At 53.1% G+C, this 15582-nt stretch overlaps 2 protein-coding genes across 3 annotated transcripts in view; one reads left to right on the forward strand and one right to left on the reverse strand.

Moving 5' to 3' along the window:
• Positions 1 to 149: 149 nt before the first annotated feature.
• Positions 150 to 1085, reverse strand: LLCFC1 (LLLL and CFNLAS motif containing 1). Its single transcript, XM_027540288.1, is given in 2 exon segments — positions 150 to 397; positions 944 to 1085. Coding segments are annotated over 2 exon segments (390 nt in total).
• Positions 1086 to 5002: 3917 nt separating this feature from the next.
• TRPV5 (transient receptor potential cation channel subfamily V member 5) overlaps positions 5003 to 15582 on the forward strand; it is a 32756-nt gene continuing 22176 nt past the window's right edge. Inside the window, exons 1-9 of one of the 2 annotated variants that reach the window (XM_027538792.1) lie at positions 5003 to 5840; positions 6153 to 6356; positions 8275 to 8372; positions 8510 to 8632; positions 9096 to 9233; positions 9519 to 9617; positions 9778 to 9953; positions 10314 to 10460; positions 12281 to 12493. In XM_027538792.1, the coding sequence (XP_027394593.1) occupies positions 6229 to 6356; positions 8275 to 8372; positions 8510 to 8632; positions 9096 to 9233; positions 9519 to 9617; positions 9778 to 9953; positions 10314 to 10460; positions 12281 to 12493 (1122 nt within the window). In that variant the 5' untranslated portion in view covers positions 5003 to 5840; positions 6153 to 6228. Of the gene's footprint in view, positions 5841 to 6087; positions 6357 to 8274; positions 8373 to 8509; positions 8633 to 9095; positions 9234 to 9518; positions 9618 to 9777; positions 9954 to 10313; positions 10461 to 12280; positions 12494 to 15582 lie in introns of those variants that run through there. The other variant, XM_027538791.1, reaches the window with a different exon arrangement.

Below are 15582 nucleotides of genomic sequence, written 5' to 3' on the forward strand. Positions count from 1 at the left end.
AGTGGCCGTGGATGATGCTCGGACAGCAAGGGCTCTGTCTGATGCTGCGACCTCTGGGAGAGGGCCGCTGGCGGGAGCCAGAAAGCCACGTGTTCGTCTCCCTTGGGAGAAGCGCCCTGGAGCCCTTGGGGGAGAGGGTCAGTAAGCTATCATAAAGCGGAGGTAGATGTCCAGGTCCTCATCCAGGAACCAGGCCACCACTTCCGCCTCAACGTCCCTCATAAAAAAACCATAATGCTGGCCAGGTTAAAGCAGAAGGCGAGGTCAAACAGGTGGTCACGGATCGCCGCCACCTCTGAGGTCTTGTCATCCTCCTGCTGGGCCATGTCCACCACCTGCCACATCTCGCCCACTGAGGCGGCCATGAAGTGCTCTTCAAACTGTTCTCGATCTTGGTCTGGAATGGGGCAAGGGGACGGCATGAAAGGAGGGGTTCTGCCTGCCCTGCCCTGCCCCTGCCATGCCCTGGAGATGAGGAGGAGTTGGGGAACGTGGGTGCCCCTTGGCCCACAGCCTTGTCCTTGACCACAGAGGTGATGCTCCTGGCGGGGGGTGGGGTGCAGTCCCTCTGTCTGTATGCGATCATAGTCCCCACTCAAAGACATGCATATCCCACTGCCAATGCAAACTGCCTCCTCCAAAGTGTTACCTCATTTGGGGAGTGAGGGGCCATCTTAGAGAAGGATGAACTTCAAAGACCCTCTTTCCATCTCCACAGGGCCCCATGCACATCAGCTGGCCCCAAAGTGCCCTGAACATGGCTCTGGCCAGGAACCATGGCTCTAGACCCTTTATAGGACACTCCACTGCAGCAGTACAACAGGGCCCGGGGCGATAGCCCGTAATCCAAACCTAGCTCAGCTTCCCCTCCAGCCTGACAAGTGATCTGGCTCCACAGAGGTCTGATCCCCGGCTCCAGGGGTCCTCCTCCTTCTTCCCCTACCTGTAGAGGGTGTCTTCTCTTTCTGACTCCTCTCATCTAGGCCTGGGCTCCCTCTCTGGGTCTTCACCCCCTTGACTCGCAGCAGCAGCAGGAGGGCGCCCAGGAATGCTGCCCTGCAGAGCTGGGAGCCCAAGGAGCTCATGGGCCTGCCCAGCCGCTGCCCTTGGTCTTCACTCGTCCCAGTGCCCTGCTGGCTCCCCCGCCTCCTCCCTCCCCTGTCCGTTGTCCCGGCCCTTCCCCCTTCCCAGCACCGTTTTCTCCCTTCCCTTCCAGAGGACCTGTGATGTCATGAGCTCTGTGACATCACAGCCATGGGCTCAACCCTCATCCCAGCTCCCTAGAGAGTTCCACTGGCAGGCAGGAGCATGGAGAGTAGTCCGCAGGGGACAATAGAGGCTCCGGGGAGGACTGCCGTGGACCTCAGCAGTGGAGGACCACAGCAGTGACCGAAGAGTCTGTGCAGTCCTTTCACGGCCGTTATGTCGTGAGATCCATGTGGCAACCAGGACTCAAAGTCGTGGCATCGCCGTACCCATTATATAGATGAGGAAACCGAGGTTCACAAGAGAAATGACTTGCCCATCGAAGGTCACACAGATAATAAGGTGCAGAGCAGGGCTCTTGCAGATTCTTTAGATTTTAAAGATCACACCTTCCCACCCCACTCTTCTGTGCAGCCTTTCTCAAAGGAAAGCAACTTGCATAAACTGAGGCCCAGACCCATGTCCAAACGAGTCTCTTCAAGTCCTGGGCTGTGCGTGAAACTCAGTCCATCCAAAATGAGGGCAGGGGAGGACTTAATTGGAGGAGGAGGTAGGTACCTGCTTTGGGTGTGAGAGCAGAGTACTCTGGACCCAAGTGGAACCGCCCTCTCATTCCTTGTCCTCCCCTGGACTAGTTCTAGCTTTGCCCTCTTGTACTGACAGATGAATGCGTCTTGCCTCATTTCACATCCTTCTGTACTCAAAGCTCTTAAGTGTCTAAACTCAGTCTCTAAAGGGTGAGAGGAAGAGAGTCTTCACAGAAAAACCAGCATGGCAGAGGCGAGGATCCCAAGGAATGGATCTCAAGAAACCTGCCTTCACATCCCAGTCCCCGCCCTGCCCATAACCCTGGTGAGCACAGACCTGTTGGCAGTAATAGGTTGGGGCTAGCTGACATCTGCTTCCTGGAGCAGAGGGCTAGGGACACAGGATGAAGGCCAGCTTTGGAAAACCAGAGTCAGATACAAGCCATGAGGGACAGCCAGGTGCCAGGACCATGAGCTCACATCACTCCCGGCATCCACACACGCATGCCTGAATGAGCCATCAGATGCAGGGGTGAGACACGTCCAGAAATGGGCGCTCTTCCTCAAAGGGAGCAGGTGGCCGAACGGCAGGGCCAGCAGAGCCTCCTTCCCAGGGATGCCGCCCTTGCCAGCCGACAGGCTTACTGGGAGACTCTCCCCTGGACAGCCGACACAGCCTCCTATATACTTCCGTGATCCAAGCCCGGTGACAGGGTGACTGGGGAGCGGTACAGGAGGTCACCTGACGACGGGAGAGGCAAGTTTCAGTAAGCGGGTGACCCTGTTCACCCTTCCCTTGCACTCCTTGACCTGCAGGTCCAGGAAATGCTGCTTGCCTGGAAAGAAATCACTAACCTCCTCCTGGCTATTTGGGGGAGGAGTTTCTGTGTTTCTGGCTAACTGAGAAGCCATCTCCAACTCTCTGAGTTTGGAGGGGGTGGGTGGTTGGGGTTGGGCCTGTCTTAGGGGAGCAGCTAGAGCCGAAAGGACCAACTGGCTGGCACCGACCACCACAACTCTAATTTCCTCACCAGACACCTGCCTGATGCCCTGTGCCTAGGAGATAAATCTTCATGGGAAACCAGGAATCCCTTCATGTTTTTTTTTATTCTTATTACAAAAGTATATTTTAAAATTATGGGAAAAAGGCAAATAATTCCACCATCCAATGACAATTCTTCTTCATATTTTTAAAGATAGTATTTGAATTCTTTCCCTACAGGGCTGTGGGCAGGTAGGGTGGGACCAAATAATGACCAAATATTGAAATCCAGGCTTACATGCTGTCCTCCTTTCTGGGCTCCCCTGGTGACTCAGACGGTAAAGAATCTGCCTGCAATGTGGGACACCTGGGTCTGATTCCTGGGTTGGGAAGATCCCCTGGAGAAGGGAAGGGCTACCCACTCCAGTATGTATAGCCTGGAGAATTCCATAGACAGAGGAGCTTGGTGGGCTACAGTCCATAGGGATGCAAAGAGTCGGATACAACTGAGTGACTCACACTGTGCTCCTTATCATATCAGAATAAGAGGTCTGGGGCCTTTGATGCCAACGGGCTCTGAGATAAAACAGTGAGGTTTTATCGGGGGCCCTGGACCAGCTCTCATCTACTCTCACGAGACCCTGGGGCATCACCATCATGCAGGGAAGCATCTGCCTGCAGGAGGGAGGTTGTAGCACTCCTGGTTTGCAGAAAGCTCCCAGAGGATGAAGACTGATGAGAGAAGGGAAGAGAGGGTGGCCATGCAGGACCTGACAAAGGGGACGGAGGACTGGGGAGAGAAGCCAGAGGACAGAAGAGGAGAGGGCTCCCCAAAGATAAGGAGGTGAAGTGAAAGTCACTCAGTCGTGTCGGACTCTTTGCGACCCCATGGACTATACAGAGGAGAAGGCAATGGCACCCCACTCCAGTACTCTTGCCTGGAAAATCCCATGGACGGAGGAGCCTGGTGGGCTGAAGTCCATGGGGTCGCTAGGAGTCGGACACGACCGAGCAACTTCACTTTCACTTTTCCCTTTCATGCATTGGAGAAGTAAATGGCAACCCACTCCAGTGTTCTTGCCTGGAGAATCCGAGGGACGGGGGAGCCTGGTGGGCTGCCATCTATGGGGTCACACAGAGTCTGACACGACTGAAGCGACTTAGCAGCAGTAGCAGCAGCAGGACTATACAGTCCATGGAATTCTCCAGGCCAGAATACTGGAGTTGGTAGCCTTTGCCTTCTCCAGGGCATCTTCCCAACCCAGGGATCGAACCTAGGTCTCCTGCATTGCAGGCAGATTCTTTACCATCTGAACCACCTGCTGCTGCTGCTGCTGCTGCTGCGTCGCTTCAGTCGTGTCCGAATCTGTGCGACCCCATAGTCGGCAGCCCACCAGGCTCCCCCGTCCCTGGGATTCTCCAGGCAAGAACACTGGAGTGGGTTGCCATTTCCTTCTCCAATGCATAAAAGTGAAAAGTGAAAGTGAGGTCGCGCAGTCGTGTCCGACTCTTCGCGACCCCATGGACTGCAGCCCACCAGGCTCCTCCGTCCATGGGATTTTCCAGGCAAGAGTACTGGAGTGGGGGTGCCATCGCCTTCTCCAACTGAACCACCAGGGAAGCCCAAAGAAGCCCAAAGATCAGGAAGTCATTTCTAAATCTCCAGCCTGCCAGGTGGGATGAGGGGACAGTTTGGTCTCCTTCAGGAAGCTTGTTCCTGTTCTCCACCCCTCCACTGAAAAAGAACAGTACAGACAAAGGCGTGTGCAAGTGGGAAGGGAAGACCCAGAGGTGGAGGGCCCCTTCCCTCCTCCGGCACCCAAGGACCGTGCCCTTGGTGCCAGCCTGCGCACCTGCTCTGTGCGGCTCGGACCGGGCCCTCCTGCCCCCACTCCCTCCAGCACTAGCATTATAGGCTGAGTATTACTGGGCAGGCGCTCCTTTCCTCTGCAGCCCTGCTTATCAGCATATCTACACCCCCACCTCATCCCTATCGCTCCCTCCATCTCCTTAGACTGGAAGTCTCAAGGCTTCGGAGATCATTACAGCCCCACACTGCCCCACCCCCAGCAAAGCAGAAAAATGTCCCGCAAGGTGACCCCTCCCCATTCCCAACCGGCATCTGCCCCCTCCCTGGGGGAGCCCATGCTTCCTGCTGCCTCAGGCACTTCCTCTTTCTTTCCTTACTTATTTTCCTTTCAGTTCTCATCCTTCTCGAAAGGTGGTTTTGTCCATCCTTCAGTCTCTAGAGAAGTGCTCTCTCTTTCCTACAGCAAAGGAAGTGAGGGGTCCTTGCCCCGGAAGACCCCCAAGGTGGAGGGTCCCCAGCCTATCTCCACCCACGCCTCTCATCTTTATAAGCAGAAGGTTCCCAAGGAGCAGTGAGGTCTGATGGGTGACTTGGACCTGAGGTTCCACTTGGCAAGTCAGCTCCAGTTTTGCCTCCCACCGGCCGTGGGGAGTCACACGCATCTCTCTCTGCTCCATCTTCTCACTTAGGAGAGAGAGACACTTCAGCCTGCACCCAGGGAACTTGGGGATCTCTTCAATGACTACAGTTCAGGAGATATATCTGAATATGTCTCTTTGAAAACAATCAGGAAGAAAAATGGAAACTGTTATATCATAAAATAATTTAACACTGTCTTATCTTTACTCCTGCTCCTCCTGTTGACTCACTCCTGGAGGGAGTCCTGTGATTTCCTCCACCACCGCTCAGTCCCTGCTGCCCAGCCTCTGTGGACGTTCAGGGCTCGCTGGGGTCTCCTCTGCCTGGAAGGGAGGAACTGGAACGGAAGAAGAGGCCCTGGGCTTCTCCAGGAGGAGGGGCAGCCAGGAGACCTGCTGGCTGCAGGGGCTGCGGGGTACTAGGCAGAGCAAGAAGTTCTGGGGGCTTTTGAACCCCTCTGTGGAAGAAGAATCAACTGTCCTTGAGCTGTTATGACTATGTTTTACAGACTCTGCTGTGACAGCATGTAAGTATCACTCCAGTTTTACAGATGAGAAGACTGAGGCACAGAAAGCTCACCTAACTGACCTGTAAGGACAGAAACCCAGGATTCAAACCCAGACCTGCCTGACTGCAGAGCTGGAGGGCTTTGCTTCTCAACTCTCCTGCATCCGAGGTAATTGCTCAGCTGGCTTGTAGGACCCACCTTTGGGCTCTGTCCTGGCTCCCAGGTCAGATTCCTGGGCCCCACCCCTCCCCTGGCCCGGTCTCAGCCGCCCTAGCTCACTGATAGGAACGAGCTCCCTCCCCCCTGGCTCTGAGGCAGGCTGTGTGCCCCAGGGGCTTTCTCTAGAAAGAGCTCCTCCCCTCCAGGTAAAGTCTCTCTCTCCTGGCAGGGCCCCCAGTCCCCTCCATGCACGTGTACACCCTGCACAGCGCCACGCCAGATCCACTTGTGACCCATCCCTCCTCCTCGTCTCCGCTTCAGCTGCCGGCTGCATCCTAGCCCTGCTCCCTTGAACCACCTCCTCCCCGCGACTGGCCACTGCCCGGAAGGAGAAGACATGGGAGCACCTCCATCCAAGGCCAGGGGTCTCTGGATCCAGCTTCAGAAACTGCTGACCTCCTGGCTGGTGGGACAGCAAGACTGGGATCAGCGTCTGGACGAGATGTACATGCTGCAGCAGCAGAAGTAGGCTTTCCCCCTCTCCCTGAGCCTCAAGCCCTCAGCCCACTTGGGTCAGTCTGCCCTGCCCACCAGAGCAGCCCAGAGTTCAGTGCCCGGTGCTGGGATGGGCCCATGCATCTGTTATGGAAGCCGAGCTCCTGTGTCAGCAGTGGAAGAGGGGTGTGGCATTGGGTCCCGGGAAGGCTGGGGCAGGGTGATGCTTGGGCTCTCACTTACTGAAGGTGGGGTGGTGGGTGCTAGGGACCCAAAGATACCAGACAGGAGAAGCCAGCATGTATGGCAGGGGTGAGTGGGGCAGGGTGGGTGCAGGCTAGTGGGGAACGGGGTGCTGGGGAAAGGTTAAGATTCTGTGGGTTTTAGGACACTCGGGTGAAGAAAGAGTGAGGAGTTACTGTTAATGAAAATGAAATTGATGGCCTGGCAACGGGACAGCTCTGGTTTGTGCAATACCTGGAACTGACCAGCTGACTGTGGAAACCAGATGACCCTGAGGAGTCCCAGTGGGGACTCCTAGAGCCCATCTGCGCTTCCCGAGTCTCCTGTGTGCAGGCTGTGTTAGATCTGGAGCAGACAATGAGGCTTGAGCCTGTCCCTGGCACACCTCCGATGGGACTGGTGACTCCGAGGAGCAGAGCATTTTATGGTCAGCCCTGAGGTCTGGACCCCTGGAAGACTAATGGGGGCAGGGACCCATCCTGAAGGCAGGCTTCTCCCGCTGGGTGTTCGGGGGACTTGGCTCCCATCAGAGAGTTGCCATTAGCAGATCTGAGCGGGCAGCCAGGGCTAGACTCACGGGCATTGGCTTCTCCAGGCTAGAGGCCAGAGTACGGAGGCTGCGTGCAGAGCCTCTGGACTCTGCAGTCCTGGCCCTGGTTGCCCTGAGGTGGGCACGCTCACATGGAGGGTATGGGTGAGATGGGCAGCAGGCTGGTCCCCACTCCACCCGAGCTCTCTGGAGAGAACTTCAGTGAGGGGCGGACCTGAGCCATACCTTGAGATCAAAAGCTTCTTCAGATAAAAAGCTTCTTTCCCCTGGCTCGGGGGACCATTGGAAGAGAGGAACGGGGGGCTAGGGGTCATCACAGGAACCGCCCACCATCAGTCTGTTTACCAGCCCTTCACCTCTCCCCTCCTGACCCTCAACCTGCCATCCGTGTGTCCACCTTCAGAGCCAACACATACTTGCCCAGCAGGAACCGGCTTCGGCATTATCTCTTGTCTGGCTCACACAGGCAGGGGAGAGACAAAGATTAACCCGCAGAGGTACCACAGGAGGAGTATCTCCGTGGGGCTCCTCCCACCCACTCTGAGATGCACACACTCAGAGAAGCTCATAGCCACTCGCTCTTGCAGACAGCGCGTTCAGACTCTTGAGTCGAAGGATGACACTTAAGGAGGGATGGATCCTTCATAGTCCATCTCAGAACTCTCCCTCCCCACAGCAGGAATGTGCATCTGGATAGCCCCCAGGGAGTCAGAACAATAGCTGGCCTCTCTCTCAGCCCCCTCCCAGTCTCTCCAGCTCCTCTCAACTAAAGAGAGCCGGTTCTGCAGGCCTGGGAGCAGGGATGAAACTGAGCAGAAATTCCCTCTCCTCCACCCGCTACTGATTCCCAAGTTCCTGAAACATGGACTCAGCTAGAATGACTTGGCCAGGCCCACCAGGACCAGCCATTCCCTCCCCCGGGCCCCCCTCCCTCAGGTACTCTGCTGCTTAGTCAGCTGAGCCAGGAGTCCCCCCACCACTGGTGGGAAGAGGTAGTAATGCCGCCCCACAGGGACCCTGAGCTAGGGTCCAGGAGACAACACTGCAACGTGTCACCACGCATTCCGTGGCCGCTCGGACAAGGACTCTCTTCCTCTCTGCTCTTGGCCTCTCTGCCATTCTGTCTCTGCCTGACTCCCGTTCATCCTCTGCCAGGATTCGAGAGTCTCCTCTGCTTCGGGCAGCCAAGGACAATGACCTGTGTGTCCTGAAGAAACTTCTGCTGGACCGAAACTGTGACTTCCGGCAACGAGGTGAGATCCGAATTAGAAGTGGTGGAGATGGGGCAGAGGCCCCGGCCATGCCCCGCAAGGCACTCTGAGGGTTTCTGCCAAGGGGCGGTGGAGCGTGTCTCTGGAAAATGTTGATGTCCCTGTCTCCTCTGCTCCAGGGGCTGTCGGGGAGACGGCACTGCACGTGGCCGCCCTCTATGACAACCTGGAGGCCGCCATGGTGCTGATGGAGGCTGCCCCCGAGCTGGTCAAGGAGCCTGCCATCTGTGAGCCATTTGTAGGTGAGGTGTCTCCATGGTTTTTCAAGGTGGACCCAAGTAGGGGAGAGTCTGAAGTCACCTCTTACAATGAGCCTCTGAGGGTAGGTCGGGGAAGGAGTGATGGGTGCTCAGGAGTGTGGGAGGAAGGCAGAGGTCCTGGTCTTGGCTGTGAGTGTCTGGGACCTGCTTTAGCCATTTGTTATTTCCCTTCAACTCCTTTCACGTTCCATGAAGAACGGAACTCTCTCTCTTTCATAGCTGCACTAGAGTGATTACCCTTATATGCCACCCGCAGTAGTCAAGAGGCGGAGACAGCTAAGTGGACCTGCCTGAGGGACGTCTGGGGCTCAGTCTCACACCATTCTGCTGAGTCAAGGGAGGAAATCCATGCAAGGATTTCAGGGATCTCCTGGAAGCCAGGGGGGATGCCGTGTCTCGGAGAGAGTTGGGAACAGACACCCTGACGGACGGCTCTCTTGTCCAGGTCAGACGGCCCTGCACATAGCAGTCATGAACCGGAACGTGAACCTCGTGAAAGCCCTGCTCGCCCAAGGGGCCAGCGTCTCTGCGAGGGCTATAGGCTCCGCCTTCCGTCTCACTCCTCACAACCTCATCTACTTTGGTGAGAGCAGGACCGGGGCTGGGAGGATGGGGGTGGGCACCAGTCAAGGGAGGGTGGGCTGAGGAGGCCCCGTGCCTGGGGAGACTAGGAGAGGTCGGCCCTCATAAGGCCAAAGGCCAGAGCCAAGCCTCCACCCACACCCCAGGCCCCCTCCAGCATCCCCGCCTCTGGTCCTGCTGACAAGGGGCCCTAGGCCCAGAGCGGAGACGGGGGAGGGAGAGGCGGTCGCTTGGAGACACCACCCCTCCCCACCTGCATCTCACGCCCGGGCCTCTGCCTCCCCAGGGGAGCACCCTCTGTCCTTTGCCGCCTGCATGGGCAGCGAGGAGATTGTGAGGCTGCTCATTGAGCACGGTGCTGACATCCGGGCCCAGGACTCCCTGGGTAAGAGCTGGGCTGGAGGGGGCGCTGGGAGGCTGGGGGTGGCAGGGGAGAGGGGAGGGGCTGGGACCGCCCTCAGGCCCCCCCGGGGTGGGGGGTTGTCCTGGGGAACGGCAGGGACTCTGGTCCCAGGGGTCACGTGACACCCCGTGTCCTCTCCCAGGAAACACAGTGTTGCACATCCTCGTCCTCCAGCCCAACAAAACCTTTGCCTGCCAGATGTACAACCTGCTGCTGTCCTACGACAGGCGAGGGGACCACCTGCAGTCCCTGGACCTCATGCTCAATCACCAGGGCCTCACCCCCTTCAAGCTGGCCGGAGTGGAGGGCAACACTGTGGTGAGGGGCCCTCCCCCAGGCCCACGGGGGTTCTTCTCCTGACCCTTCTTCCCAAACTCCCCAAAAGGGAGTACCTCCATCTCCATCACTAAAATCCTCAGCCTCAGGAATTTCTGACTCAGGGGGATTACAGAATCTTACCTGAGAATATCTGCTGTGGTAACCCAAAGTTCCACTCCCCTTGCCTATTCTCTCCTTCAGATCTTTATAGGATTTGTGGGAAGGAAAGACAGCCCCAAATTAAAGGTTCAAGTCAACAGAGGCTTGTCAGTTCCCAGCTGTCCACCAGATCCAAGGCGTAAGCAACCGTGGTGTTGCCCTTGACCTGCTGACCCCCGTCTCACCCCTGTGTCCACCCAGATGTTCCAGCATCTGATGCAGAAGCGGAAGTACATCCAGTGGACGTGCGGGCCGCTGACCTCCACTCTCTACGACCTCACAGAGATTGACTCCTGGGGAGAAGACGTGTCCTTTCTAGAGCTTGTGGTCTCCTCCAAGAAACGGGAGGTATGGACACCACGGAGGATTAAGGGCTGTCAGGCGTCTGTGCAGAGCCCGTCTGTTTACCAAGATTCTTGGCTCTAGAGGCTTCCCTGTAATAGATGGGGGTGAGGATAGACTCCTGAGACTTTGGGAGAAAATGCTGATCAATACCCCTTCCCTAACTCTGCTCTCTCTGCTTAGCTCTGGTCCCTTCTGCTTACCTTTCTCATACTAACACTGCATATGAGTTCTCCAGATAGATGTTGCTTCCTATCACTTATTCATTCAGCATATTGAGCTTCTTGCTGGGTCCCAGACACTGTACCAAGAACTGAGAATACAGAAACAAACTCAAAAACAGTTCCTTTCAGACAGCTTTGTCAATTTCCCATCCCTGTTCTCAGTAACTGTAATAGCCTTCAAGATAAACATTGGGGTCTATACTATGAATGGTACCTAATGACGCAATGGTACATAATGGTGCAACAGACTGGAGGTCCGTTTACATTGGCTTGGATGGACCAGAAAAGATGTCACAGGAGATGTGCTTGAGCTGGGGCTTCTAGAAGGAATTGGGAATCACCAGGCAGATGAGGAAAAAGAGAGATTTCCAGAGAGGGAAAAATGCATGGGTCATTCAAACAGTATTGGATTGGGTGACATGAGGGAAAGGAAAGTTTGTTGAAGATTTATAAAAAGAAGAAAATACTGATGCTTTCTGGAACCTCCAAGATGGTGGCAAAGTACAGTTCTTATTGTTTATCTGCCACCCAACAATTTCCTAGAAACCCTCAAGAGCCACAAAACTCAGATGATCGCTGGTACTAACAAACAGAGGATCTGGTTTATCAGAGGATCTGATGAACAAAGTGGCTGGTTGCTATGAACTTCTTCAGAGCAGGATTTCTTAGGGATTGGAAGCCCAGCCTTCACCTTCAGTTCTATCAGGCAACCAAGATTTGTTCATTATGATGAAAATAGAGGCTCTCTCACTGGAGCTTCTTCAACCTCCTGCCTTGTTCTGCCCAGCAGGTCTAGAAAGCCTCCCCCATCCCAACCCCGTCTCTCTTCTACTCTGTAGGCTCAATGGGAAAAGGTACTTTTTCTGCTTGTGGGTAGTCCCTCCAGCTAAACTCTGACTTTGCCTTTTCCTACTTTCTTAGATGCATCATGCCATCTATCATCCTCTTTCAGGAGCATCTTTAAAGTCTCATTGGCCACTTAGATCTGAGCATTAACCTACCCAGCTTAGATTATGGCCACACCCGACTCTCCAAGTCCTCTGTTGTTCCTCTCATGTCCGTAATACTTGTAGAGCAAATCTGACTACATGCTTGCTTGAACCTTCCAACAGTTTTCCATTGCATTCAGATAACAAAGTCCAACTCCTTAGCTTGGCATTCATGAGGTACCGTGATCTGGCCTTCAGCTACTTCATACAGGATAATCCCTGCACCCTCCAAAAGATTCTGCCACATCCCCCTCATATGCCAATGTCTTCTCACCTCTTCCTGCCTTGGCAACTGCTGCTACTATATAAAAGACCTTGCCTAACTCTCCATTCACTCAACTATCTCAGCCATCTATGTCTCGTCCTTCAGAGTCTCTGAGGAGCTCAGAGATCCTGGTATTTACTTCTGCCATGGTTTATCTGCAGCACTAGCCTGAGGCACCACAAATAGTAGAAACTGACTAGTCATCTGTAAAAGAAATGAATGAAAAGATGAACTGAATGAATGACACTTGTGCTGATCATGATGCTGCCTGCCTGGGACCCTGTGGGGAACCTGGTGCTGCAACTCACTATGTTGGTCATCCCCTGCTGCCCTCTTCTTCTATGGCAGGCTCGTCAGATCCTGGAGCAGACCCCAGTGAAGCAGCTGGTGAACTTCAAATGGAGAAAGTATGGGCGGCCTTACTTCTGCATCCTGGGAGCCTTGTACGTGCTCTATATGATCTGCTTCACCATGTGCTGCATCCACCGCCCTCTCAAGGCCCGTAGTGGCAACCGCACAGACTCCCGAGACATCACCGTATTCCAGCAGAAGCTGCTCCAGGTGACTCTTAGAGGGGATAAGAGGGGCTGTTAGCATGGGGTGATGGCACTGGAAACCAGAGCCATGCTGCCCAGGAAATATGCCACTCCCTTGACTCTGGCAGGGGCAGGCTCCTGATTACCTGGACATAAATTAGGCGGGAGTTAAGGGGACCAAAGCTGGGGCTTAATGAATACAAGTGGACTTGTCCAGGGAGTGATGGCTTTCTTGTGAACTTTGAAAGAATGCTTAGTTCACCTGTACCTTTGTAAAATCCCTTGTTACTCACAAAGGTCTGTAGACCAGACCTTTGTAAATGTGACCTTCAACAGAAGCCTTGTTGTTCTAAAGGGAGGAAGAGTGTGCTCCAGGTCCATTTCCTGAGTCTGCCTGTGAGTAACACAGACATTCTTCGGACCTTCATTCGCTTCTGAACACAGAATGAGTGCATTGAAAGTGAGGTATCAGCTGTCTGACCACCTGTCAAATGTGCTGCAGAGGATGCCTAGATTGGGTAGCAGTTAGAAGGAAATAGTCTCTAGGGTCCCTTTTACTCTGGTTAGCTTGCCATTCTGTGAGTCACCTTCAGAGACCTGGGGTGAGGATGGCTGACTAGAGATGTGGAGTAGATGTCCAGGTCTGCTGTTGAAAGGAGGAGACTCCTTGGTGTGACAGAATGAGCAGGCTCTCATGAGTGCTTCTGGGCATGTTGAATGTACATGTTCATTTAATAGGTAACCAAAATTCTTGTCCTAGTGACCTGAAAATACCTAAAAGGGAGTGCAGGCATGTGGGCAGAAAGCAAAAGACACAGGAGGAACAATTTTGCCAGGGAAGAGCTCAATGGCTAGAGGTTTATGCTCAATGCAGAATGGGTCAGCTAGAGGTATAGCTCAACCTGGACTTGGAAAAGGGGCAGTTTAGGGGAGTTAAAGAACAAATAACCCAAGTCGAGTTAGCTCAAAGGCAGTGGATACTCAAAGAAAGGACAGGGCAAAGAGCCTTATTAAATGCTGAAGTAGGTCAAGTCACTCTAAGCTTTTAGAATTGCCTCTTGGTGTATATACAGTGTGGCCATGTGTCCAGAGCCTCTGACTGTCACAAAGCGGGGTTTGCTGCCTGCAGAACACAAGGCTGAGTGTGGTGGGGCGGCCTTGTTCGAGGTGGGCATAGGTGCATTTGGGGGAAGCTGGGTTCCCTGCGTCTCAAATGGGACACGAAGGTTGTCCCTGGTGTGGAGACCATACACCAGGAAATAAGGACGTGGAAGGGATGGCCAACTGAGATGGGCCAGTGATAATGATGAAGGAAATGGATAAGCATGGGGGTGGCTGGACATTTCCAGTGCTCCTGACTCTGATTCCTCAGATGCATTCTTTGCCAGCCTTCCTTTGTTTCAGGCTGACTGGGGGGGATTTTCTGGATCTAGAATGCAGATCCAGAATGTAGATAGCCTTCTAGCCAAAGAGTTGGGTGATGCTGAGCAACTGACTACCACCAAGGCTCCTTCTTCTTTCTTACCTTCTTCTTACCACCGTGTCTCTTTCTCTCTGGGGGAGGACTAGTTATGTCCCTGTGAATATAATGTTCCTTTGACCCAGATAGTCTAGATAGTCTAAATTATTAGCAGCTACTTCCCCTTGCCTCAGGACTAGATGAAGCATAATTATAGCTAAGTGCTCTAACTTTCTTTCCATCTTCTTTTTCCTTTCTTTTCCCCCTTCAGCATTTTTACCCTTTTGCTCACTTTGATAAAATCTACATTAGCCCAAATAGAAGACTCATGACTTTCAAATATTCTTTTCTTGGTTGGGTAGGTGGGGCTTAAGAAAGCAGCTGTGAGCAGTTTGAATAGGGAAGAGCATCAGGGAAGGTCTGTGTATTTTCGGCATGAGCCCTTGGGCCTTGGTCCTGAGTTGATGGGGCCCATATGTTCCTCTTAGCAGGAAGTCAATTGGGATTAGATCAGGAGCTCCCAAACTTATCACCATGACTTGAAAGATTCTGCTTTCATGATGCGCCACATTTATTGAATAATATGGAATTCTTTTTTTCTACATTTCTATTGCTTGAGAGTCTTAGAAATATGAAAATGTACCAACATAGGGTCTTGATTAATGCAGTTGTTGCCATATTAATCAGCCTACAGAGCTTTCTCTTAGATAAATGAGTACTTTTATATTAAATTCTATTAATAAATCTGGACACACAGAGCTCTCAGTCACTGTAGGATTTTCTCTGTGGGTCTCATGGGATCTAGAAAAGTCACTGGACTCCACGACAGTAGCCCAGAGCACCATCGCAAAACACTGGAAAGGAAAGAAAATACTCCTTTATTTATACAAGGTGGCATAAACTAGGCAAAAGCAGTCATAGGAAAGGGTGGAGTTTGGGAGATATTTTAAGAAATGTCTTCACTCTAGGATGCTTCATTGCTCAGCCATAAACGTTATGCTATTCCCAGACTTCCCAAGAACTCTCTTAATTAATGAGTTAATTTCTTGTCTTCATTCAATGTTTACTTGGTTTAGGCAGAACAAAGTGCATTATAATCCTAGTTCCCCTAGACTGCCAAGTGAGCATAAAGTTCGAAGTCTGGGATTAGGTGGCTTAGATTTAAGCCCTAACTCTAAAACCAAATAGCTGTTTGACTTGAGCAGATCCTATGTCTTGCTAGATCAGTAGTTTTTTAACCAAGACTACTTATTAGGGCTTCTTTGGTGGCTCAGTGCTAAAGAAACTGCCTGTCAGTGTAGGAGATGCAGGTTTGATCCCTGGGTTGGGATGATTCCCTGGAGAAGGAAATGGCAACCCACTCCAGTATTTTTCCCTAGGAAATCCCATGGACAGAGGAGTCTGATGGGCTACAGTCCCCGGGGTCACAAAGAGTTGGACACAGCTTAGTGACTAAACAACAACATCAACAAATTAGAAACATAGAAATCTGGTAAAAAAAAAAAAAAAAAATTATGGATCCCTAAGCTGCCCCATACCTGAGGCATCAGAATGTCTGAAATGGTGGCCCCTGGCACTGGTATTTTAAAGAAATTCCTTGATTGATCCTCATACTCAGCTTGGCTTGAGATCTGCTAAGCTTTCTAAGGTGAAAC

Source organism: Bos indicus x Bos taurus, chromosome 4, assembly GCF_003369695.1.
Source record: "Bos indicus x Bos taurus breed Angus x Brahman F1 hybrid chromosome 4, Bos_hybrid_MaternalHap_v2.0, whole genome shotgun sequence".
Classification (NCBI taxonomy): domain Eukaryota; kingdom Metazoa; phylum Chordata; class Mammalia; order Artiodactyla; family Bovidae; genus Bos; species Bos indicus x Bos taurus.